This window comes from Balaenoptera ricei, chromosome 12 (genome assembly GCF_028023285.1).
Source record: "Balaenoptera ricei isolate mBalRic1 chromosome 12, mBalRic1.hap2, whole genome shotgun sequence".
In the NCBI taxonomy this organism is placed as follows: domain Eukaryota; kingdom Metazoa; phylum Chordata; class Mammalia; order Artiodactyla; family Balaenopteridae; genus Balaenoptera; species Balaenoptera ricei.
In genome coordinates this window covers 49,459,052-49,485,773 of record NC_082650.1, presented here as the reverse complement: position 1 = coordinate 49,485,773, position 26,722 = coordinate 49,459,052, and the positions used below count along the sequence as shown (strand labels likewise).

At 37.0% G+C, this 26,722-nt stretch overlaps 1 protein-coding gene across 1 annotated transcript in view; it reads left to right on the top strand.

Moving 5' to 3' along the window:
• Positions 1-26,722, top strand: part of SLC16A10 (solute carrier family 16 member 10) — a 131,994-nt gene that overhangs the window by 70,151 nt on the left and 35,121 nt on the right. Inside the window, exons 2-3 of the mRNA XM_059941403.1 lie at positions 12,989-13,133; positions 21,876-22,338. Coding sequence (XP_059797386.1) covers positions 12,989-13,133; positions 21,876-22,338 — 608 coding nt within the window. The remainder of the gene's footprint in view (positions 1-12,988; positions 13,134-21,875; positions 22,339-26,722) is intronic.

Below are 26,722 nucleotides of genomic sequence, written 5' to 3'. Positions count from 1 at the left end.
CTGGAATCTCACCAAAGTTGCATAACCTTGGTAAGTTGCTAAATATCAATACCTCTTATCTCTTTTTCCCCCATCTTTAAAATGAACCTAATACCTCACAGCGTTGCCTGAGAATCTGATGACAGTTTTATGCAGGCGCTACCCATGGATTAGGAGGCATTTTATGTGTGTTAGTTCTCCTTCTATCTTTCCCCATCCCACCCTCATCAGTGATTAACAGTTTCCTTGGCAGAGCAAACAGTTACCTGTAATTGGTGTTGGATGTGTTCTATAAATGTCAGTTAGGTTAAGATGCTTGATAGTGTCATCCAGATTTTTATATTTAACTCAAAATTTTGGTCTTCCTGTTCTCTTAATTATTGAGAGTTCTGTGCTAAAATATACAACTGTGATTGTGGATTTGTCTAGTTCTCCCTTTAGTTCTGTCAGTTTTGTTTTGTGTGTTTGTCTTTTTATGATATCTGGTTTTTGTTGTTGTTGAAATCTTCCATATAGGTTTGTATTTTTTCCTTCCACTTTTATTGAGATGCACAGTGCTGTATGTCAGTTACAAGTATAAGGTATACAGCATAATGATTTGACTTACATACATCATGAAATGATTATCACAATTAAGTTCAGTGAACATCCACCATCTCATATAAATACAAGGTTTCTCTTATTTTTTTTGAAGAGCAGCATTATTGTATAATTGACATGAAATAAGCTACATGTTTAAAATATATAATTTGATGAGTTTGTCACATGTATACACCAGAGAAACACCACCACCACAGTCAAGATAGGGAACATATCCATCACACTCGGGTTTCTTTGTGTCTTTGGCAATCCCTCCCTCCAGATGCCTCCCCACAACCAGGTGAACACTGATATGCTTCCTGTCCTGTATATTAATTTGTATTTTTTAGAATTTTTTATAAATGGAATCATGCTTTATGTACTCCTTTTTGATCTGACTTTTTTCACTGAGCGTGATTATTTTGGTATTCATCCATGTTGTTGTACTTATTAATAGTTCACTCCTGGTTTTTTGGTGAGTAGTATTCCATTATATGAATATACCATAATTTGTTTATCCAGTCACTTATTTCTGGATGTTTGGATTCTTTGCAGTTTTTGACTATTAGAAATAAAGCAGCTATAAACATCTATACACAAGTTTTGTATGGACATATGCTCTTGTTTCTCTTAGGTAAATACCTAGGAGTGGAATGGCTGGGTCATATGATAGGGGTATATTTAACTTAAAAAAAATTCCTAAACAGTTCTAAGTGGTTGTGCAATTTTATATTCCCAGTAGCAGCCTATGACAGTCCAGTTGCTAAACATCCTTACCAACAGTTGGTATGATTAGACATTTTAGCCATTCTAATAGGTGTGTGTGTTTTTTCATTGTCATTTTAATTTCTATTTCCCTCATGACTAATGATGTTGAGCATCTCTTCAAAAATGCATATTTTCCATTTGTATAATCTTTTGTGAAGTGAGTATTCAAATCTTTTACCTATTTTTTTTAATTGGGTTGCTTGGTTATTGAGTTTTGAGAATTCTTTATATAATCTGGATACAGGTTTTTTGGTAAGATATATAAATTTGCCAATCTTTCCTCCCAGTTGTGGCTTGTATTTTCATTCTTTTAACAGTGTCTTTCAAATAGAAGTTCTTAGTTTGGCTGAAGTGAAGTTTATCAGTTTTTTCTTATGGACTATGTTTTTTTTTTTTTTAATATTCATTCTTCCCTCCCTCCCTCACTCCCTTCCTCCCTCCTTCCGTCCCTTCCTTCCTTTTTTCATTGGGTCTTCATTGCTGCACCCGGGCTTTCTCTAGTTGTGGCAAGTGGGGGCTACTCTTCCTTGCGGTGTGCGGACTTCTCATTGTGGTGGCTTCTCTTGTTGCGGAGCATGAACTCTAGGCGCGTGGGCCTCAGTAATTGTGGCATGCGGGCTCAGTAGTTGTGGCTCACGGGCTCTAGAGCGCAGGCTCAGTAGTTTAGGCGCACGGGCTTAGTTGCTCCGCGGCATGTGGGATCTTCGTGGACCAGGGATCAAACTGTGTCCCCTGCATTGGCAGGCGGATTCTTAACCACTGTGCCACCAGGGAAGTCCCTGGATTATGTTTTTTCTGTTGTATCTAAGAAATCTTTGCTTAACCCAAGGTCACAAAAGATTTTCTTCTAGACGTTTTATACTTCAGTTTCACATTTCAGTTTTGTGATCCATTTTGAGGTAATTTTAAAATATGGTATAAGGTAGGGATCACATTTCCTTCCTGTATTTCTGAAGCTCTGTTATATTAGGTGTACATAAGCTTGACATTGTTATATCTTCCTGATGTGTTGAGACTTTTATCATTATGAAGTAGCCCTCTTTGTTTCTTGTAATACTACTTGTCTTGAAGTCTATTTTGTCTAATATTAGTACAGTCACTCCAGCCTTCTTGGGGTTATTATTTACATGACATATCTTTTTTATTTCCAAGTTATTTGTGTATTTATATTTAAAGTGCATCTCTTTAAACAGAATATAATTGATTCTTGATTTTTTTTTATCCAGTTAGACAATCTTGTCATTTGATTGGAGTCTTTATTTAATGTCATTACTGATATGGGCATATTTAGGTCTGACATTTTGCTATTTGTTTTTTATATGTCTCATCTGCCTCTTATTCTTCTGTTCTTTCTCTTCTTCCTTCCTTTCATTAATCAACTAATTTTTAGTAATCAATTTTAATTTCTCTATTGGCTGTCGAGCTGCATCTCTTTGCATTTTTTAAAGTGCTTTCTCTAGGGATTACAACATACATCTCAATGTATTTTAAGTTGATATGAAATTGCTTCAGATGAAATATAGGAATCTTGTGGCAGTATATTTTTGTTTACCTTCATCTTTAGCGCTGTTGTCGTCATGTATATAATACATCTTTATACGGTGTTATAATTTTTGCTTTAAATAGTCATATATCTTATAAAGAAATTAGGAGAAAACAGTGTGTTGTGTGTGTTTGTATGTTTCAGTCCTTCCTTTGGACCCAAATTGCTAGCTGGTATCATTTCCCTTCAGTCTATAGAACTTTCTTTACGATTTCTTGCAGTGGAAATCTGGTGACACAGTCTCTCAGTTTTTATTATCTGAAAATATCTTTATTTTGCCTTCACTTTTTGAAGGCTAGTAGCTGGTTGTAGACTTCATGATTGACAGTTTATTCTCTTTCAGCACTTTTAATATGACAGTTCCAGTGTCTTCTGTCCTCCATTAGTTCTTATGAGAAGCCAACTGATAATGGTATCATTGTTCTCCCTCGGTATGTCGTTTTTCTCTGGATGCTTTCAGAATTGTCTCTTTATCTTTGGCATTCAGAAGATTAACCATGATGTGCTTAGGAATGGTTTGCTTAGAGTTTATACTGCTGGCATTTCTCTGAGCTTCTTAGATTTGTAAGTTAATGTTTTTTTTTGTTTTGTTTTTGTAAATTAATGTTTTTCACAAAATTTGTGATTTTGGGGTGGGGGGCATTATTTCTTCATATATCTTTTTCTGCTCTTTTTTCTTTTCTTCCTTCCTTCCTTCCTCCCTCCCTCCCTCCCTTCCTTGTCTTTGTTGCTGCATGCGGCTTTCTCTAGTTGCAGTGAGCGGGGGCTACTCTTCGTTGTGGTGCACGGGCTTCTCATTGCGGTGGCTTCTCTTGTTGCAGAGCACGGGCTCTAGACGCACGGGCTTCAGTAGTTGTGGCTTGTGGGCTCTAGAGCACAGGCTCAGTAGTTGTGGCACACGGGCTTAGTTGCTCTGCGACATGTGGGATATTCCCGGACCAGGGCTCGAACCTGTGACCCCTGCATTGGCAGGCTGATTCTTAACTTACTGCGCTACCAGGGAAGACCTTCTGCTCTTTTCTCTTTCTCTCTTTTCTAAGACTTCAGTTATATTTATGTTGGGCCTCTTGATTTTTTTTTTTATGATTTATTTATTTGTTTTATTTAGTTTTGGCTGCGTCAGGTCTTAGTTTTGGCACGCGGGATCTTCGTTGAGGCATGCAGGATCTGTCGTTGTGGCACATGGGCTCTTCCTTGTGGTGCGCGGGCTTCTCTCTAGTTGTGGCATGTGGGTTTTCTCTTCTCTAGTTGTGGCGTGCAGGCTCCAGGGTGCGTGGGCTCTGTAGTGTGTGGCACACGGGCTCTAGTTGAGGTGCATGAGCTCAGTAGTTGTGGCGTGCAGAGCTGCCCCGCGGCATGTGAGATCTTAGTTCCCTGACCAGGGATCAAACCTGCGTCCCCTGCATTGTAAGGTGGATTCTTTACCACTGGACCACCAGGGAAGTCCCCGGGCCTCTTGATTTTTGTCCTACAGATCTCTAAGACTTTGTTCATTCTTTTTCAATATTATTTTTCTCTCTTTTCTTGGATTGGGTAATTTTTGTCTTGAAATTCCCAGATTCATTGTTAAGTTTTATCTCCAAGTTGCTAGTGATCCTATTGAAATGCATTTTTTTCAGCTGTTGTACTTTTCACCCCTAGAATTTCCATTTTTTTCTAGTTTACATTTCACTGTTGAGATTCACTATCTGTTCACTCAATAAGACCATATTTTAACTTACTTTGAAAATATTATCCTTTAATACTTCTAACATAATTGTAATAGACGTTTTGTAGTCTTTGTTTTCTGAATTCAACATCTTAGTCCATTCAGAGTCAGTTAATATTGATTACCTGTTTCTTTGCATGTCTAGTAATTTTAGGTTCAATACTTGGACATTGCAGATAATATTTGAAGCAACTCTTATTCCATTGTATTCTTCCAAGGGTTATTGAGTTTTTGTTCTTAGGAGGCAGTTAGTTTGCCTGGACTCAGACTGCAAAGTCTGTCTCTCTGTGCTAGGTAGCAGCTGCTATCTCTGTTCAGTTCATACAGTTTCCAACTGTTGCTTTTTTTCTTTTTCTCCATCTCTTGCTTTTGTTTAGTTTGACCCCTTACTAGTCTACCCAGCACCTGCATAGTTTGTTGATCCTCAAGAAAGCCCACAAACTTGTAATTCTTATTTCTTCCAGTTTCAGCTTCTCAAGTGTAAACTCTCCTCTAACTTCTGTTTTTAGACATTTTCCAGTGTGTTTAAATAAGTCCCCCCCCCCCCCACAGTTATTATCTGCAGGAGGATTTACTTGACCACTTCACTCCGATGCCGTTAACAGAAGTTGATAGCAAATAATTTAAAAACCACTCCTAAGTGACATTTAACTACCAAATAACCTTTAGGGTGGCAATAAAATGGTCAAATCAAGTACAATTTACTCATTCCTAAATTGTGTAGTTGCCAGACAACACCATGCTCCAAAAGTCATTGGGACTTTGTTAAATACTATTTTGCATTTTAATCTCAGTTTTGATATGTTGTTTCATTTTATTTGAGGCTATTAGACCAAGGATCAGATATTATAGAGCAAAGCTGTCTTGAAAGAGGCCAAGATCAAGTGGAAATGGGGGTTGAATCTCTCAAAACAGGGCAAAAGAATATTTATCAACCTTAAACTAACTATAGTCAATCTTCCCTGTTGGTGTTTTCAATTGTAAACACTTTGTCCTTGCAATCATTTACATCTGCATAATTATAACACCTTTGTTTTACTTAATATGCAAGTAAAAATCTTTTAAAATATTAAACCTAACCACTTTCTCCGAGTGATTTGCATTCTCCTTTGGCCATGCACTGAGAGCTGAGGATTTGTTCTCAGTATGGAGTTGGAAACAAAGAGGGTCTGGATAGGGAAATTGGAAAGCTGATTGTTATTTTTTAAAAAAGATTTCCCAACCTGGCTATTTTTTGGATGTTTATCTCTGTAACATCAAACACGCACACATTCAAATAAGAGTATACAAGCACATTCTAAAGCCTTTCTTTATTCTTTTTTTTTTTTTTTTAAGGGAAATGGGCTTTTGTGTTATAGCTAACTTGAATCATAGAGGAGTGCCAACAACCTCAAAATCAATTCCTAAGATACATGTGTACGCCACTCCTCCAACAGCAGTAAATATATAAAGTACAATTCATTGAGAAATACCTAATGAGAAAGAGGTCTACTATGAAGTCATTAGCATTTTAAAATGTATCCATATTTTATCACTAACATACATTTGAAAAACAGTATTGCAAATGTGAAGAAGGTACAACAGTCTGTAACAATGTTTGCTGATTAGGGATTCCAAGCTGGTAAAATTTCAGGAGATCTTTAAGTCCTTCTTCATTACATATTTTTTGACATCTGTGTTTTTTAAGATGATTAGCACATTCTATATGGTGTTCTGGTTGGACCTATATTTGCATATATGTTACTAGATGGAAATTATTGGAAGGTAGAGAAATCTTTTAGTTGTTTTTATATTCTCAGCAGCCTAGGATAGTGCCTAGAACATAATAGGCACTTTTACTCGGAAAAGTTGTTATTCCATATTTTAAATAGTACCTCTTCCATTGAAAAATATTTGCTCTTCAACAACATTAGGAAACCCTGTGTGGGTGTTTGGTTGAATTACATAGAGGGATTAGGGCTAGTTTGCATTTTTTTAAACAAGAATTTTACCATGATGGGTATAGTGACTATGTCTTTCAGTTTCTCTGTTTCTGTTATTAATAATAATCATAGTCAGACTTGGAAGGGGTAAAAGAGAACAACAATCTCTTTTATTTTTATGGTGTATAGCATAAAACCCATAAGACCTTGGATTCTTTGTCATGCCATGTTAAAATTTTACAAAAACGAGAAATTTTATGAGCTTACAGTGCCGAGTAATATATTCATTCAAGAATTAATTTCTTGGTCACCTAATCTATGATGAAGGAGTCAAGAATATACAGTGGAGAAAAGACAGCCTCTTCAATAAGTGGTGCTGGGGAAACTGGACAGCTACATGTAAAAGAATGAAATTAGAACACTCCCTAACACCATACACAAAAATAAGTTCAAAATGGATTAAAAACCTAAATGTAAGGCCGGACACTATAAAACTCTTAGGTGAAAACATAGGCAGAACACTCTTTGACATAAATCGCAGCAAGATCTTTTTTGACCCACCTCCTAGAGTAATGAAAATAAAAACAAAAATAAACAAATGGGATCTAATTAAACTTAAAAGTGCATAGCAAAGGAAACCATAAACAAAAGAAAAAGACAACCCTCAGAATGGGAGAAAATATTTGCAAATGAAGCAACCAACAAGGGATTAATCTCCAAAATATACAAACAGCTCATGCAGCTCAATATCAAGAAAACAACCCAATCAAAAAATGGGTGGAAGATCTAAATAGACATTTCTCCAAAGAAGACATATAGATGGCCAAAAAGCACATGAAAAGATGCTCAACATCACTGATTATTAGAGAAACGCAAATCAAAACTACAATGAGGTATCACCTCACACTGGTCAGAATGGGCATCGTCAAAAAATCTACAAATGGGGACTTCCCTGGTGGCGCAGTGGATAAGCCTCCGCACTCCCAATGCAGGGGGCCCTCGTTAGATTGCTGGTCAGGGAGCTAGATCCCACACACATGCTACAGCTAAGGAGCCCGCCTGCCGCAACTAAGACCCGGCACAACCAAATAAATAAATAAATATTTTTAAAAAACCCTACAAACAATAAATGCTGGAGAGGGTGTGGAGAAAAGGGAACCCTCCTACACTGTTGGTGGGGATATAAATTGGTAGCCACTATGGAGAACAGTATGGAGGTTCCTTAAAAAACTAAAAATAGAGCTACCGTATGACCCAGCAGTTTCACTCCTGGGCATATATTCGGAGAAAATCATAATTTGAAAAGATACATGTACCCCCAATGTTCGCTGCAGCACTATTTACCATAGCCAGAACATGGAAACAACCTAAATGTCCATCAACAGAGGAATGGATAAAGAAGATGTGGTACATATATACAGTGGAATATTAGTCATAAAAAAGAACAACATAATGCCATTTGCAGCAACATGGATGGACCTAGAGATTGTCATACTGAGTGAAGTAAGTCAGACACAGAAAGACAAATATCATATGATATTGCTTATATGTGGAATCTTAAAAAAAAAAAAGGCACAAATGAACTTATTTACAAAGCAGAAGTAGAGTCACAGGTGTGGAAAACAAACTTATGGTTACCAGGGGATAAGAGGGGAAGGGATAAATTGGAAGATTGAGATTGACATATACACACTACTATATATAAAATAGATAACTAATAAGAACCTGCTGTATAGCACAGGGAACTGTACTCAGTACTCTCTGTAATGGCCTATATGAGAAAAGAATATTAGAAAAAAAGAGTGGATGTATGTATATGTATAACTGATTCATTTTGCAGTACACCTGAAGCTAACACAACATTGTAAATCAACTATACTCCAATAAAAATTAAAAAAAAAATGAATTTCTTGAATTCCCTGGTGGTCCAGTGGTTAGGACTACCTGCTTCCAGTGCAGGGGACATGAGTTCAATCTCTGGTTCGGGAAGTTAAGATCCCGCATGCAGTGCAGTGCGGCCAAAAATTAAAAAAAAAAAAAAGTCTCGCTTAATCTTCACAAGAATTAATTTCTACCGTAATTCAAAAAGACACATGCACCCAAATGTTCATTGCAGCGCTATTTACAATAGCCAGGTCATGGAAGCAACCTAAATGCCCATCAACAGACGAATGGATAAAGAAGTTGTGGTACATATATACAATGGAATATTACTCAGCCATAAAAAGGAACGAAATTGAGTCATTTGTTGAGACGTGGATGGATCTAGAGACTGTCATACAGAGTGAAGTAAGTCAGAAAGAGAAAAACAAATATCGTATATTAACGCATGTATGTGGAACCTAGAAAAATGGTACAGATGAGCTGGTTTTCAGGGCAGAAGTTGAGACACAGATGTAGAGAACAGACATATGGACACCAAGGGGGGAAAACTGCGGTGGGGTGGGGATGGTGGTGTGCTGAATTGGGCGATTGGGATTGACATGTATACACTGATGTGTATAAAATTGATGACTAATAAGAACCTGCAGTATAAAAAAACAAACAAAACAACTAATACTAAACTTTCATTGGGTTATTTGTATGGAAATATGTTAATATAAATGTTTCAGACGTTACATGAAATTTCTAAAAATCTTATATGTTCTGGTATAATGTTATAAGCCATAATCCTAGTTATTACTTTAAAATGTATATCTCAGAAATAACTAATTTTCTTGTCAACTGCATTATTATGAACTTTCATCAAATCTTCAAGATTTAAAAAAAAAAAAAGAATTAATTTCTTCTTGAATTTGATCAGAAGATAGACCTAACCTCATCTGTTCCTAATTTTTATTGTAACATAAGATGTTGGGGGACTTCCCTCGTGGTCCAGTGGTTAAGACTCCCCACTTCCACTGCAGGGGGCACGGGTTCCGTCACTGGTCGGGGAACTAAGATCCTGCATGCTGTGTGGTGCGGCCAAAAATTAAAAAAAAAAAAAAAAAAGATGTTGGAACTTTAGCAGAGGCATTAAGGTACAAGAGTGTGAAATTTGGAAGTGGGGTATTTCATGTTCAAGAACCAGTTAGAGGCTCTAAAACACATAAGAAGGATACTTATGGGTCATGGAAGAACATTTTGTGAGGATTCTTTTAAAAATTATGCTGTTGCTTCCCCCGACACACACACACCATGGGAGAACTGGGGGTACAAACTCTCTCACTTGATATCTAGTGAGAGGAGCTTTAGAGGGACCACTTAGAGATTTAAAGAATTCTCTTCAGTTAGGGGGTACAGAGGACTGAGGTCTGGATCCCCTGAGAAATCCATCAAGGAGAGAACTGTAGCTGGCTGACTGCTCCCACAGCAAGAGGTAGGCTGTGTTGGAATTTGCCTACACTCCAGTGTTTGTCAGGGCAAAGGAAATATGAATACTTCCTGCAGAGCAGAGGCAGGCCTAGTGGAGGAGAGAGGCGGCCTGGAGCTGTTTTAATTCCTGCCCAAATAAACCGCCTAGAAGGGCAATGAGGCTCCAACAGTGAGTCTTTTAAGTGACAGCCAAAAAGCCAGGAGGAGAATGAACTATCCACTGAACTATCCACGTCGGTGGAGCTATAGCCAGAAGAAACTCTGAGGTGAGACTCTGAAGAACCCACAGAAGTGCATCTGAGGAAAAGAGTCCACTTCAGACATCACCAGACAGGCCTTTTGGCAGGACCTCTGAAGTTGGAATCTTGTTGCCTTCCGTCTCCCAGCACTCCTCTCTCTCATGCCCACTTTGGAGACAACAGCAACTAGGGAAGGGGAGAAGGGTCATGGAAAAGAGACATAGCTGAGCTTACTCTTTTCCCAGCTGGGGGTGGGAAAAGAGATTTGATTACCTAGTGAAGATTGGTTTGTAACCTAAAGTGACTGTAGGACTTTGTTACTTAGCACTGGCTAGAAGAATCGTGTGGGCCTGCTGAGTGGTCATCCAGTGCCAGGGGAACATTTTCTCCCTGCATACATTTTAAGAGGATAGCTGAGACAAAAATAAAGTTATATTTGATTATATCCTGCAGTTAGTGCATGTTCAGTGGACATAAAAATTCTGTAAAAATGTTCACGTTTGGCATTGCAGTAGTCCGACATCTATGGTAATGCATTAAGCCTTGTTTTTATTCTTGAAAAGTGCCTTGACTTATGTGAGCATTACATGCAATGTAAGTATATGTTCTTAGATTTCTTTTTTTTTGGCCGGACCACACGGAATGCGGGATCCTAGTTTCCTGACCTGGGATCGAACCCGTGCCCCCTGCAGTGGAAATGCGGAGTCCTAACCACTGGGCCTCCAGGGAATTCCGCTCTTGGATTTCTTAATGTGGGCTCCTATTTAGTGTTGGTGTTTCACTTAATTGTAAAAGCACCTTTATCCAAAAATAAACGTTAGGATGCTATTCTTCTAGTCTGCCTAGGTTGTTTAGATTGTTTCATAAACAGGATAGATGACTAAACTTTTTTTGAATAAGATTAAATTATTATAAATCAGTGACATTTTTATATAACATAGACTAAAAAATTTGCACTTCTCCTTGAGCAAGCCCATACTAAACAGCTCTGCACATCTGGGGTTGAGGTTGTGCTAGTTCATCTGGCCAATCGCCTCTCTACTGTCCACTTCTGAATTCCCCCACCAACACCTAAGCCAAGACTGCATTTTTTGTACAGTCTCTTCATTGTGTGTGTGTGTGTGTGTGTGTGTGTTTTATTGAAGTGTAGTTGATTTACAGTGTTGTACCAATCTCTGCTGTACAGCAAAGTGACTCAGTTATACACATTTAGACATTCTTTTTTTGTATATTCTTTTCCATTATGGTTTATCACAGGATATTGAATATAGTTCCCTGTGCTATACATTAGGACCTTGTTGTTTATCCATTCTAAATGTAATAGTTTGCGTCTACCAACCCCAAACTCCCAGTCAATCCCTCTCCCTCTTCCCTCCTCCTTGGCAACCACAAGTCTGTTTTCTATGTCTATGAGTCTGTTTCTGTTTTGTAGATAGGTTCATTTGTGCCATATTTTAGATTCCACATATAAGTGATATCATATGGTATTTGTCTTTCTCTTTCTGACTTACTTCACTTAGTATAATAATCTCTATTTGCATCCCATTGTGTTTTGTTTTAAGATCATAGTCTCCTTTCTGGTAAGGGAAGAAAGGAAAGAGAATTATGGCTGATTAAAATATACATAATTTAAAAAATAATTTAAAAGGTAAGAAGGCAAAGAATTAAATGAAATTGTTAGTCTGGTGAAGATCCATTTGGACCACATTATTAAGAAATGGTCATTAGTCCAGGATCTGGACTTAATTCCTTTGATGAGGAAATAGAGTAATATACTAGTAGACTGTCAGAGCTGGATGGAGCGCTGGAGATCATCTGTTTCATTTTATAAGACAATTTGTTGTTGTTGTTAAAACTCTGAATTATTAATTGTTCCTGTGCTAGATGCAGTGGTTTAGATACATTTTCTCTAATCCTTAGTAATTCTGGAAAAGTCTGTGTTCAATTCCCTTTCAAGATGAGAAAACAGACTCAGAGGAAGTGACCTGCTGAAGGATATATTGTAGTTACAGAGCTGGGGGATTTGGACCCAGGTCTGTTTGTTTTATAGCTCATGTTCACTTAGGCCCCACTAGTTTATATACTTTTTAAGAATTTACAGATTTTATATCCTATAAGATCACTTATTTCTTGGGCACAAATTTATGATCATTTGTACTCAGTATGTTTCTCTTTTTGGCTTTCCTTTTGCTTTGGTCTTTACAGATCAGAACAGGAAATTATGACCTGATTCTTAAATCTTTTCTATTGTGAAAGATAACATACTTTCAGAAAAGAAGATAAAATGTATGTATGGTTTTATAAATAAAGTGAATACACAGTAACTGTTATCGAGGTCAACAAACAGCCTACCTGTGTACGACTTGATTCCTTTAACAAAAGCACAAAGCCCAGACTCTAGGCAAGTGTTCAGTTCTTATCTACTGGGTCCAGATGATTATAATTCCTTTTTCTCCCCTGAGTTTCACCACTGTATTGAGTTCGGTGGTCATCATTTCTTTGCAGTTTCATCACCTAGGCACGCGTTCCTAAACGTATCTCAATTTTTTGAAATAAATTTCTTTCCATAGATTTGAAGTTGTTTAAAATTAACCATAGATATCAGGTTAGAGATTAATCGTGTTTAGGTCACAGGAGAATGTTTGATTTATTTAAGAATACAAACTTTTCAAGAGTTCCATTAAACACAAATAATTGCTTTGCTAATTATAATTAGTATTGGTCAATCCTTTGATCTGTGATTCAAATTTGTTACTTATTCCAACTTACCCCCATTCATCAATCTGGGTAATATCTTTTCTGCATTAATACTTTTCTGAATATGTATTATATCTTATTAGGTAAGGACGAATAGAATTTACCATGTCATAACGTCCCTTTTTTTCCTCTTTTACAGCATGGGTAAGTTCTCTCTCCATGGGGATGATTTTCTTCTGCTGCCCAATCGTCAGCGTCTTCACAGACGTGTTTGGTTGCCGGAGAACAGCTGTCGTGGGTGCTGCTGTTGGATTTGTTGGACTCGTGTCAAGTTCTTTTGTAAGGTAAGGACTTGGCTTCTTCATGTCGCTTTTCAAAAACTGTTAGCTACCTTAAAGATTTCCTTTCAGAAATTTCGCAGTTTACAAGGAAAAATCCTCCTTTTCAGTGCTTAAACTGTAAGCAGTGTCACTTACGCATTGCTGTCTACAGCAGCAAATCAGAGCTTGTGAATTTGAATGCTTTTGCTTGCAGTGCCTCAGAGTTAGATGTCAGTCAGGATACATATGTTCTCTGGAGCCAAGAAAAAATGTTTCTCCTTTTGTTTTTTCCATTCATAGAAAAATCTTAACTCCTAACAGTAAGTTGTCTAAAACAATGGGCTTAGTTTAAGGTCAGCTCAGTCTGAGCACCAAAGGGTACAAGAAGTGGTATTTTGAAGTGCTTGTTCATAGGCTTGATATGAAATATTTTTATTAATGAAATCCAGACTTTGCTATTTATTTCAACCCAGGTAGAGAATTCCTGCCTGCATTCTTTTTTTGTTTTATTTTATTTATTTAATTTTTTTTTTGAATTTTATTTATTTTTTTATATAGCAGGTTCTTATTAGTTATCCATTTTATACTTATTAGTGTATACATGTCAATCCCAATCTCCCAATTCATCACACCACCACCCTGCCCCCCGCCACTCTCCCCCACTGGTGTCCATACGTTTGTTCTCTGCATCTACATCTCTGCCCTGCAGACCGGTTCATGTGTACCATTTTTCTAGGTTCCACATATATGCGTTAATATACCATATTTGTTTTTCTCTTTCTCACTTACTTTACTCTGTATGACAGTCTCTAGATACATCCACGTCTCTACAAATGACCCAATTTCGTTCCTTTTTATGGCTGAGTAATATTCCATTGTATATATGTACCACAACTGCTTTATCCATTCGTCTGTCGATGGGCATTTAGGTTGCTTCCATGACCTGGCTATTGTAAATAGTGCTGCAATGAACATTGGGGTGCATGTGTCTTTTTGAATTACGGTTTTCTCTGGGTATATGCCCAGTAGTGGGATTGCTGGGTCATATGGTAATTCTATCTTTAGTTTTTTAAGGAACCTCCATGCTGTTCTCCATAGTGGCTGTATCAATTTACATTCCCACCAACAGTGCAAGAAGGTTCCCTTTTTTCCACACCCTCTCCAGCATTTGTTGTTGGTAGATTTTCTGATGACGCCCATTCTAACTGGTGTAAGGTTATACCTCATTGTGGTTTTGATTTGCATTTCTCTAATAATTAGTGATGTTGAGTAGCTTTTCATGTGCTTCTTGGTCATCTGTGTGTCTTCTTTGGAGAAATGTCTGTTTAGGTCTTCTGCCCATTTTTTGATTGGGTTGTTTGTTTTTTAAATATTGAGCTGCATGAGCTATTTATATATTTTAGAGATTAACCCTTGGTCAGTTGATTCGTTTGCAAATATTTTCTCTCATTCTGAGGGTTGTCTTGTCGTCTTGTTTGTAGTTTCCTTTGCTTTGCAAAAGCTTTTAAGTTTCATTAGGTCCCATTTGTTTATTTTTGTTTTTATTTCCATTACTCTAGGAGGTAGATCAAAAAAGATCTTGCTGTGATGTATGTCAAAGAGTGTTCTTCCTATGTTTTCCTCTAAGAGTTTTATAGTGTCTGATCTTACATTTAGGTCTTTAATCCTTTTGACTTTATTTTTGTGTATGGTGTCAGGGAGTGTTCTAATTTCATTCTTTTACATATAGCTGTCCAGTTTTCCCAGCACCACTTATTGAAGAAGCTGTCTTTTCTCCATTGTATATCCTTGCCTCCTTTGTCATAGATTAGTTGACCATAGGTGCGTGGGTTTATCTCTGGGCTTTCTATCCTGTGCCATTGGTCTATATTTCTGTTTTTGTGCCAGTACCATACTTTCTTGATTACTGTAGCTTTTGTAGTATAGTCTGAAGTCAGGGAGTCTGACTCCTCCAGCTCCGTTTTTCTTTCTCAAGATTGCTTTGGCTATTCAGGGTCTTTTGTGTTTCCATACAAATTGTGAAATTTTTTGTTCTAGTTCTGTGAAAAACGCCATTGGTAGTTTTCTTTCATCAGTGTCTTCTAGTTTTCTGCATACAGGTCTTTTGTCACCTTAGGTAGGTTTTTCCTAGGTATTTTATTCTTTTTGTTGCAGTGGTAAATGGGAGTATTTCCTTAATTTCTCTTTCAGATTTTTCATCATTAGTGTATAGGAATGCAAGAGATTTCTGTGCATTAATTCTGTATCCCGCTATTCTACCAAATTCACTGATTAGCTCTAGTCGTTTTCTGGTGGCATCTTTAGGATTCTCTACGTATAGTATCAAGTCATCTGTAAACAGTGACTGTTTTACTTCTTCTTTTCCAGTTTGTATTCCTTTTATTTCTTTTTCTTCTCTGATTGCCGTGGCTAAGACTTCCAAAACTATGTTGAATAATAGCGGCGAGAATGTCTTGTCTTGTTCCTGATCTTAGAGGAAATGCTTTCAGTTTTTCACCGTTGAGAATGATGTTTGCTGTGGGTTTGTCGTATATGGCCTTTATTATGTTGAGGTAGGTTCCCTCTATGCCCACTTTCTGGAGAGTTTTTATCATAAATGGGTGTTGAATTTTGTCAAAAGCTTTTTCTGCATCTATTGAGATGATCATATGGTTTTTATTCTTCAGTTTGGTAATATGGTGTATCACATTGATTGATTTGCGTATATTGAAGAATCCTTGCATCCCTGGGATAAATCCCACTTGATCACGGTGTATGATCCTTTTAATGTGTTGCTGGATTCTGTTTGCTACTATTTTGTTGAGAATTGTTGTGTCTATATTCATCAGTGATATTAGTCTGTAATTTTCTTTTTTTGTAGTATCTTTGTCTGGTTTTGGTATCAGGGTGATGGTGGCCTCATAGAATGAGTTTGGGAGTGTTCCTTCCTCTGCAATATTTTGGAAGAGTTTGAGAAGGATAGGTGTTAGCTCTTCTCTAAATGTTTGTTAGAATTTACTGGTGAAGCCATCTGGTCCTGGACTTTTGTTTGTTGGAAGATTTTTAATCACAGTTTCAATTTCCTTACTTGTGAGTGGTCTGTTCATATCTTCTGTTTCTTCTTGCTTCAGTCTTGGAAGGTTTAACCTTTCTAAGAATTTGTCCACTTCTTCCAAGTTGTCCATTTTATTGGCACAGAGTTGCTTGTAGCAGTCTCTTAGGATGCTTTGTATTTCTGCGGTGTCTGTTGTTAAATTCTCCTATTTTATTTCTAATTTTATTGATTTGAGTCCTCTCCCTCTTTTTCTTGGTGTGTCTGGCTAAAGGTTTATCAATTTTCTTTATCTTCTCAAAGAACCAGCTTTTAGTTTTATTGATCTTTGCTGCTGTTGTTTTCTTTGTTTCTATTTCAATTATTTCTGCTCTGATATTTATGATTTCTTTCCTTCTACTAACTTTGGATTTTGTTTGCTCCTTCTCTAGTTCTTTTACGTATAAGGTTAGATTGTTTATTTGAGATTTTTCTTGTTTCTTGAGGTAGGCTTGTATTGCTATAAACTTCCCTCTTAGAACTGCTTTTGCTGCATCCCATAGGTTTTGGATCATCGTGTTTTCATTGTCATTTGTCTCTAGGTATTTTTTGATTTCCTCTTTGATTTCTTCAGTGATCTCTTGGTTATTTAGTAATGTATTGTTTAGTCTCCATGTGTTTGTGTTTTTTACGTTTTTTTTCCCTGTAATTGATTTCTAATCTCATAGCGTTGTGGTCAGAAAAGATGCTTGATATGATTTCAATTTTCTTAAATTTACTGAGGCTTGATTTGTGACCCAAGATGTGATCTATCCTGGAGAATGTTGCGTGTGCACTTGAGAAGATAGTGTAATCTGCTGATTTTGGATGGAATGTCCTATAAATATCAATAAAATCTATCTGGTCTATTGTGTCATTTAAAGCTTGTGTTTCCTTATTAATTTTCTGTTTGGATGATCTGTCTGTTGGTGTAAGTGAGGTGTTAAAAGTCCCCCACTATTATTGTGTTACTGTCGATTTCCTCTTTTATAGCTGATGACAGTTGTCATATATATTGAGGTGCTCCTATGTTGGATGCATAAATATTTACAATTGTTATATCTTCTTCTTGGATAGATCCCTTGATCATTATGTAGTGTCCTTCCTTGTCTCTTGTAACATTCTTTATTTTAAAGTCTATTTTATCTGATATGAGTATTGCTACTCCAGCTTTCTTTTGATTTCCATTTGCATTGAATATCTTTTTCTATCCCCTCGCTTTCAGTCTGAATGTGTCCCTAGGTCTGAAGTGGGTCTCTTGTAGACAGCATATGTATGGGTCTTGTTTTTGTATCCATTCAGCAAGCCTGTGTCTTTTGGTTGGAGCATTTAATCCATTCACATTTAAGGTAATTATTGATATGCATGTTCCTATTACCATTTTCTTAATTGTTTTGGGTTTGTTTTTGTAGGTCCTTCTCTTGTGTTTCCCACTTAGAGAAGTTCCTTTAGCATTTGTTGTAGAGCTGGTTTGGTGGTGCTGAATTCTCTTAGCTTTTGCTTGTCTGTAAAGCTTTTGATTTCTCCATCTAATCTGAATGACATCCTTTCTGGGTAGAGTAATCTTTGTTGTAGGTTCTTCCCTTTTATCACTTTAAATATATCATGCCACTGCCTTCTGGCTTGTAGAGTTTCTGCTGAGAAATCAGCTGTTAACCTTCTGGGAGTTCCCTTGTATGTTATTTGTCACTTTTCCCTTGTTGCTTTCAATAATTTTTCTTTGTCTTTAATTTTTGTCAGCTTGACTACTATGTGTCTTGGCATGTTTCTCCTTGGGTTTATCTTGCCTGGGACTCTTTTTAAAAAAAGAACAATGCTGAAATTTAAAAAGATCATGACAAAATGAAGTGGTCAAATGCAGCTTAAAATAAAACTTCCTATCAACACACTTTTCCCTGTGTCTATTAAAAGCTGTAGTGCACTGCAGAGGAACTAAGTGCAAAGAGCTGGTGGGCACATTACCATAGAAACACCTCTCCCTCCAGCTCCAGTTCTACCCATAAATCCCCTTTCATTGTCAGAATAATCCCCACTTAGTGAAACACTGGTTTAATAGGTAGGTCTGGCTAACAGGAGGTGATTAACAAGAAAAACCTTAAGATGATTTTCATCCTGTCTCTACTTCAGTAGTTTATTTTCATCCTGTGCCTTTCTCTTCCCTAGCTATCTTCATGCTCTAGTTGAAAAGCATTATCGTGGTTATTAGAAAAAAAAAAAATCAAACTTATGTTGCTTGCCATGTTTATTTTTTTTTAATTTATTTTATTTATTTTATTTTTGGCTGCTTGGGTTTTCGTTGTTGCTTGTGGGCTTTCTGTAGTTGTGGTGAGTGGGGGCTACTCCTCGTTGCGGTGTGCAGGCTTCTCATTGCGGTGGCTTCTCTTGTTACGGAGCATGGGCTCTAGGCACGTGGGCTTCAGTAGTTGTGGCATGCGGGCTCAGTAGTTATGGCTCATGGGCTCTGGAGCACAGGCTCAGTAGTTGTGGCACATGGGCTTAGTTGCTCCGTGGCATGTGGGATCTTCCTGGACCAGGGCTGGAACCCGTGTCCCCTGCATTGGCAGGTGGATTCTTAACCACTGTGCCAGCAGGGAAGCCCCTACCCTGTTTATTTTTATTTTCTATTTTATTTTTTTGTTCCTGTAATCTTTATTTATTTATTTGTTTATTTATTTTGGTCGAACCACGCAACATATAGGATCTTAGTTCCCCAACCAGAGATCAAGCCCAGGCCCTCTGCAGTGGAAGCATGGCATCCTAACCACTGGACCGCCAGGGAACTCCCGCCCTGTTTATTTTTAAATATTCAGGCTTTAGTCAACAGAATCCTTGGGTTGCTAATTTTACCCCCATTCTTCCCACACATACCCCTTCCTGAACTCTAAAGTAAGCCTCTTTCTTTCACCTAACTTAGATATTTTATTTGGATTCTAAACAATTATTTTAGTTTTTTTGTTAGAAAATAAATAGTCCACCTTTAAAGTGCCTTTGTGGTTTTTTTTTTTTTTTCCAAAGTTTTTTTTTAAAGAAACAAAAACCAGTTTTGTTTGGAATAAGATTCTGCTTAGGTAGTTCTGTGAGATCATTTACTTTCAGTTCTTCTTTATCAGTAATACAGCATTGTATGATAACCACCTTGTCAGATACCCACTTGGTCTGGAAGCTTCCAGGTACCCATTGTCAGTGATCTTAGCGCTTGCTGAAGTATTAACACTCAGGCTTTGGTGAAGAGAGAAACTAAGAGATAGAAAATCCATGTAACTTATTACCTAATTTGGTAGACAAAACACATATACACAAACCTGCTTACAGCAAGCAGTGTTTCTCAAACATTTTTGACCATTGAGAAATAAAAATTATGAAATGTATTTTACATTGTGACCTAGTTCTTTCTTTTTCCCTCCCCCATCCCCACCCCTAACTAAAACAAAATGTCTTGAAGCCATCTTTACCTTACTATATGTAATGTTGTCATGTTTTCTATTCAGTTTCATTATTTAACCCCCCACTGATCAAAAGCTACCAAACTTTCAGAACAATACATAGGCGCAAGGGGGAGATGTAGTGTAAATTCCAAGTGTCGAACAGTGGACCAGCCCTCTTTTCCTCTAGTTCAAGTTCTGCCTTTTTAGGAAAGCCTTCTCTAGCAACCCCAGGTTGCATCAGTGTGTCTTCTTTGAATCCTTTTTCCACACATACTTGATATCTTACTGATTTACACTGTACATATTCAGTTGTCATACTTCAATAGTTTGAACCATCTGTTACTAAGGTGAAAATTTAGAAGTAAAAAAGGTTCCAGCAGCAGTGAAATGCCATTACAAAGCTTATGTGCTTTACTCTGTGGGAGAGATACAAAGTTAATCTTACCCAGCACTCTCTATTTAAGTGTTGTGCAAAAGAATGTCTGTGATTTATGTCAGTGGCTCTCTGGTTTTCCAACTGACAGCTTTATAATAATGTGGTATAATTGTATAGATATTGGTGTTCATGATGATACTTTGCTGTCAATACTATTTTAAATATACACGTTGAAGAAGGCAGAGAAATGTATTTAGATTTAGATTTTTCCTTTAAAAATGTTAAATAAAAATAAATTAGCACCTTAAGAAGTTGCAGTTACCTGGAAAACTACTTAGGTGGAAAAACTGATGCAGAATGAATGAAGTATTATTTATATTTTGTTCTATATTCTTATTATTTGGGGTAGATGTCTTGTTTCACTAAGCAGACTAGAAGTAGGGCATAACCACATTTTAAATATTTTTTTCACCGAGTATCTGGAACATAGTAGCTGTTAAATATATGTTTATCGAATAAAGAGTGGAGTTTCAATAAAGGGGGATCAGAGTGAGGTAAGGTTAATCTGGGAGAGTCTGGGAGTGGCTCTTGAGCCTGATTTGAAGATGGTTCTAACTGTGAATTCATAGAGGGGGAAAGGGCATCTCAGGGAGAGAGGATTGCCAACCTGCCTTAATTTTATCAGATTCTAGAATTCCTTGTGATTACCTCAGCATATTGCTAGGCTAGAATTATTGTCCAAAATTTAATTATTAACCAACTTTATCTATCTTAGTTTCTAATAAATAGCTTGCCTTTACTACTGATAAACAGCCTTTTGAATTGAACTTTTCAAAAGAAAAAAAACTTGAGTTTTCTTTCACTCCTTACCTTAATTGTTTCAAAGTATGTAATGCTGTATGTTCCTTTACTGTTTTGTTTTGTTTTTTTACTTCCTTCCATCTGCAGCCTCCTCTTGCTTCAGCCCTCTCTTTTTCTTTTTCTTTTTTTTTTTGCCCCACCGTGAGGCTTGTGGGATCTTAGTTCCCTGACCAGAGATCGAACTCAGGCCTTCAGCAGTGAGAACGAAGAGTCGTAACCACTGGGCCGCCAGGGAATTCCCTATGTTCATTTACATTCATAAGAAGTGTATAATTAAGTTATTTGGTTAAAATAAAGAATTCTTAATCCTTTATTGTTTTTTTGAGACATACACGGCCCTAAAGCTTACAAACTGGGATCACTAGTGAACACACTTCATTTAGTATTCCTGCAATCAGAATATGATTTCTCCTTATCTTGCACAATACCAAGAACAGTGCAGTACAGGGCGAAGGTTGGTCTGCAGCCCTTAGGCCAGCAAAATGCAACAGAACTGCTCCCCTGTGCAAACGTTTGTGACATAACCTTGTGGAGAAAATATCAGATACAGCCTTTTCTTTGAGTAGATTGCTTAGTAAGTGCCTGGGAAAACTCCATTAAAAAAGTGAGCTTTCATAGTTAAATTATACTTTTAAAAAACTTTTATCAAGACTAGTTTTTTTTTATTTTTTATTTTAATCATTGTCAGTTTTACTGAGGCCCTTCCTGGCACTGTCCTTTATTTCTGAGTTGCGGAGAACACAACAGTTTTTACCCAATGTTGCATGGTTTGCCTGAAATCCATAGAAAGAGAAGGAGGAATCAAATCACTGATGACCTTAACGGTCATTTTTTCACATACTCAAGGCATTTTTTATTACACGTTCACATTAAATTAAAATATTTCAGCGTTGTATTCTTGACTTACTAAGTTTTTCACCTCTGTTTTTGGTTAATTTTTATTTGTAGAAAATATTTTGATTAACTGAAACCCAGTTTTACAATAAGGTTTTATTCTACCAAGCACATGATAAAAATAATGAAAGCTGCTTTCCATCTTTTTCGTCTTTACACAGCTCCATCGAGCCTCTGTACCTGACCTATGGAATCATATTTGCCTGTGGCTGCTCCTTTGCCTACCAGCCTTCATTGGTCATTTTGGGACACTATTTCAAGAAACGCCTTGGACTGGTGAATGGCATTGTCACCGCTGGCAGCAGTATCTTCACAATTTTGCTGCCTTTCCTTTTAAGGGTACTGACTGACAGCGTGGGCCTCTTTTATACCCTGAGGGTCCTCTGCATCTTCATGTTTGTTCTCTTTCTGGCTGGCTTTACTTACCGACCTCTTGCTTCCAGTGCCAAAGATAAAGACAGTGGAACCAAAGGAGGCAACAGATTCTCCCTCTTTTCCAGGAGAAAGTTCAGTCCTCCAAAAAAAATTTTCAATTTTGCCATCTTCAAGGTGACAGCATATGCAGTGTGGGCAGTTGGAATACCACTTGCACTTTTTGGATACTTTGTGCCTTATGTTCACTTGGTAAGTATACTTCTCTGGCTTTGCTGGTAACGGATATTATTATTTCATACAGAAAAACTTCTTAGAAGAGCAATAGAGATCAGGTTGAAGTTGGCCTTAAATATTATCTTGTTTGTAATTCAGGGGCTCTTGAAATTCAAGGTCTCCTAAGACAAGGTCATCACATCCATCAGATCATTAAACAGATAATATGTTTCATGGTGTGCTTTGGTATTTTTAAAAATCGCCAAACCTACACAAACAAAAACAGGTTCTTTAAAAAAAAAAAAAAAGACTAAAATGTTGGAACAAATGTCATCAATACAAAAAATTTGATAGGTCACTTTTTCTTCAAGTGGCTTACAAATCATAATCAGGGACAAAGATGGTGCAATGATTCTGTCAACATCAATAAATTATTTTTCAACAGAAGGGTACAAAAATTAAGTAAATAGTAAAAGCCAACGGCCTTGACACAAAGAAACATTTTGTCTACTTGTGGGACACTTCTGAGAAAATGGAAATTCTACTCAGAGGATTATTTGAGAAATGTTAGCAAGTTCCAGATGATGGGAGAGAGCAAGGGTTTCGTAGGAAATTAGGATTTCAAGTGCTCAAGCACTTTATTATCATTATTATTATTATTTTTGTTTGATAGGTAAGAAATGGATTTATTTAGAGAGAAACACATTCCACAGAGTGTGGGCCATCTCAGAAGGCGAGAGCGGCCAGCCTCAAGCACTTTATATTGTTTGTTTATATTGCAAAGGCAAATTTTGGCCTCTTTATAATGAAATAAGAGTAAGCAGTGTCTAAAGTATTTGCCCCTGGCAGAATTTCCTCAAAAGTGCTTATTATTATGTTTCTTCCTTTTTTCTTACTGTTATGACTGAAAATGTATGTACAGTTCAACATAGTTGATAAATGATAAACAAAAATGGTAGTGGGATAAGTTTTTCTTTTGTGTGTATACTGTGTGTGTGACTTGAAACCTTTCTAGCTTTCAGTCTACTTTTGGACATTTGTGCAATTTTTCTTTAGTTAAAGTTCTGGTGCAAGTTGGCAATATAGTTCAGAGAATTACTGGGGTCAAGGGGTCAGCTAGTAAACTACATCATCAGTCCTTTGTGGGTTCCTATGCTTAGTTCAGAAAGGAATTAGGTCAAGGAAACCCAAAGAGGGGTGGTAGGCATGTCCTGTATCTAAGATAATTTTGAATTCTCAATTCTCCTTATTTTCTTTTTGCCATAGGTACTGAGAAAGCAGCTGGGATGACCAGTGGGGAGACAAGGAGAGGACTAGTTTTAGTACTCTGAGCCACATGGCATTTTGCAGGGACTGAGATACTAGGTAAAATGACCTAGTATGTGACGCTTGTCACATATGAAATCTCTGGCTACATCTTGATCTGATAATCCATTTTCACACTTTTAGGAAGGCATAGCTGAACCATTTGAAGATATTTTTAAAAAAAATATATAGATCCATTGTGGAAAGATCAACTTTACCAGTTACCTCTTCCATAGCTCTGTAGATAAGAAAGTGTTTGTTGTGTCCTTCTCAGAGACAAGTAGATTTTTTATTTTTCATTTTTTTTAAATGCCTGCTGTTTTTTCTTTTTTTTTTTTTTTGGCCACGCCCTGAGGCTTGTGGGATCTTAGTTCCCCAACCAGGGATTGAACCCAGGCCCTTGGCAGTGAAAACCTGGAGTCCTAACCACTGGACCCCCAGGGAATTCCTGAGTAGATTTTTATTTTCTTATTTTATAGTTCTTTTCATTTTTTTAATTTAATTTAATTTTTTGGCCGCACTGCACAGCATGTGGGATCTTAGTTCCCAGACCAGGGATCAAATCTGCGCCCCCTGCAGTGGAAGTGCGGAGTCTTAACCACTGGGACCACCAAGGAAGTCCCCCGAGTAGATTTTTAAAAAAATTCTCTTTGTTACTATAAGGTGAACACACTCAGAGAAATTAGTACGTCAGCTTTGCTAGTATGTGACATTTACTAAAGGACAAGTGGTAGGTGATTGTCTAGTTATTTCTGGTAATACAATTTATAAATTAATTTCACATATATTATTTCATTTGACCTTCACAGTAAACTTGTGAGGTAGGCAAAATAATATTAGCTCATGTTTTACAGAGTGGAAAACAGATCCATCATTAACAGAGATGTTAAGTGGCTTCCCAAGAATCACATATCAGCAGAGCAGGGGCTGGTTCCCTTCCGCTGTGCTTACTTGGTAGCAAATCTAGCACAGTCTTAGTCTGGGGCATATTGACTCCCGTCCCTGGATATACTACTAGATATGTCCATCTCACTGAGGGGGATGTGAGTATGCCTAAGGAAATTTAATAAATATGTTATTGGTCTTTTTCTTAAAGTAAATGAAATTTCACAGTGAGTAATGAGTTAGACGGTGTTATAGTTACTACTGTCATCAGGAGGCTGTAAATCAGGTAGTACACAAAACAATGAGGTCTCTGTTAACTCGGATAACAAACCAGGCCTTATTCTGCTCTCCCTCCTTCCGGGCATGTTTTCTTACAAAATGTGTTGATATTTTTCATTTGGGATTTTCTCCCTTTTGAACTGTTATGGCACTAAAGCCACGTTGGAAAGGAAACACCAGACAGTTAAATGTCATGCAGGCTGTTTAAATCTCATGTTTGATGGGTACACTGAGTTTGTCACTATGTTGTAATTTAAGGTTTGGATTACGGATACTTAATCCCAGGCTTCATGCAATGGGACACCACTTACTTTCCTCCTCAGAGGGGGAAAAGGTGTCTCAAATTTTTCCAAAGACTAGTAGATGTTCAATTCATGTTAAACCCTTTACTGGGTGTTGAAGGGAATATGCATGTAAGGCATAAGAACCTGTTCTGAAGGAGCATAAAATCTAGTACGTGTAATAATATAAACAATTATAGTTTATAAAGGACTTTTACATACATTATCTTATATAATCTTCACCACAATGCAGTACCTGTAATGTATTATCCTCATTTCATGGATGAGAAGAATGAGGCACTGAGAAGTTTAGAAACTTGCCCAGGGTCACAGGACACAGCAGCTGGTAATTATTAGTGTAATACTTTCATGCAAGAGGTAGTACTGCATAGTGGCTAAAAGTGAAGGCTCTGAAGTAAAACAGATCTGGGTTTAAATGCTGGTTTTGTCCCTTACTCATTGTGTAACCTTGGATAACACACTCTAAGCATCAGTTTCTACATCTATAAAATAGGGATAAACCCAATTTTGCAGAGTTGTTGTAGGATGAGAGAAAATGTCTGTAAAGCATCTATTCAGTTCTGGTATAAAAATGAGAGTTATTTAAATTTCAGACAACGTGATTGTGAATTGCTGGTTTTAGTGAGGCTGTGGAAGAGTCAAAGGAGAGAGGTGGTGTCCATTTGCAAAAGTGGTTAGTACAAGCTTCATAGGATTGGAGTTGGTCCTTAAGCCTGAGATTTGTTGTTGAAACTGGATCCTTAATTAACTAGGGAACTAATTTATCTATCTAGGCCTCCTTTGAAGATTCTGAAATACAGTGAAGTGCTCTCATGGTTATGTTAAAAATCCTAAGACCTTTACTTACTTATTACATTATACATGATGATCTGAGAGAAAATATGTATGCTTTGTGGCATTCTTTTTCTCAGAGCGAGGTTGGAAGTTTTCTTTTAGTAGTTGACTTTTAAAAATGAAGAATCATATTGCTTCATGGAAGGGGTCAGTGATCTCTTTTAGGCCTACCCACTTGTAATCTCTATTGTAAGGGTATGGATCTGTTTTTTCTTCTACTGTTATTGAGATATAGTTGACATACAGCACGGTATAAGTTTAAGGTGTACAGCATAATGATTCGACTTACATACATCATGAAATGATTATCACAACAAGTTTAGTAAACATCCATCATCTCATAGATACAAAATTAAAGAAATAGAGTAAGTGTACAAATCTTATAGATCAATTTAGGTGAGACATAGCTTTCTAAATAGCCATTCCCAGTAACAGCTGCTTTAGTTGTTGTGAATTGCCCATTTTGCCTGAGAATTGTTTTGTTTTGGTTTTCTGGATTTTTTTTTTTTAATTGGAGTATAGCTGATTTACAATGTTGTGTTAGTTTCTGCTATACAGAAAAGTGAATCAGTTATACATTATAATACATATATCTACCCTTTTTTTTTTTTTTTTCAATCTACTCTTTTTCAGATTCTTTTCCCATATAGGTCATTACAGAGTATTGAGTAGAGTTCCCTGTGCTATACAGTAGGTTCTCATTAGTTATCTATTTTATATATAGTGGTGTGTATACGTCAATGCCAATCTCTCAGTTTATCCCTCCACCCTTCCCTTTGGTAACCATAAGTTTGTTTTCTACATCTGTGACTCTA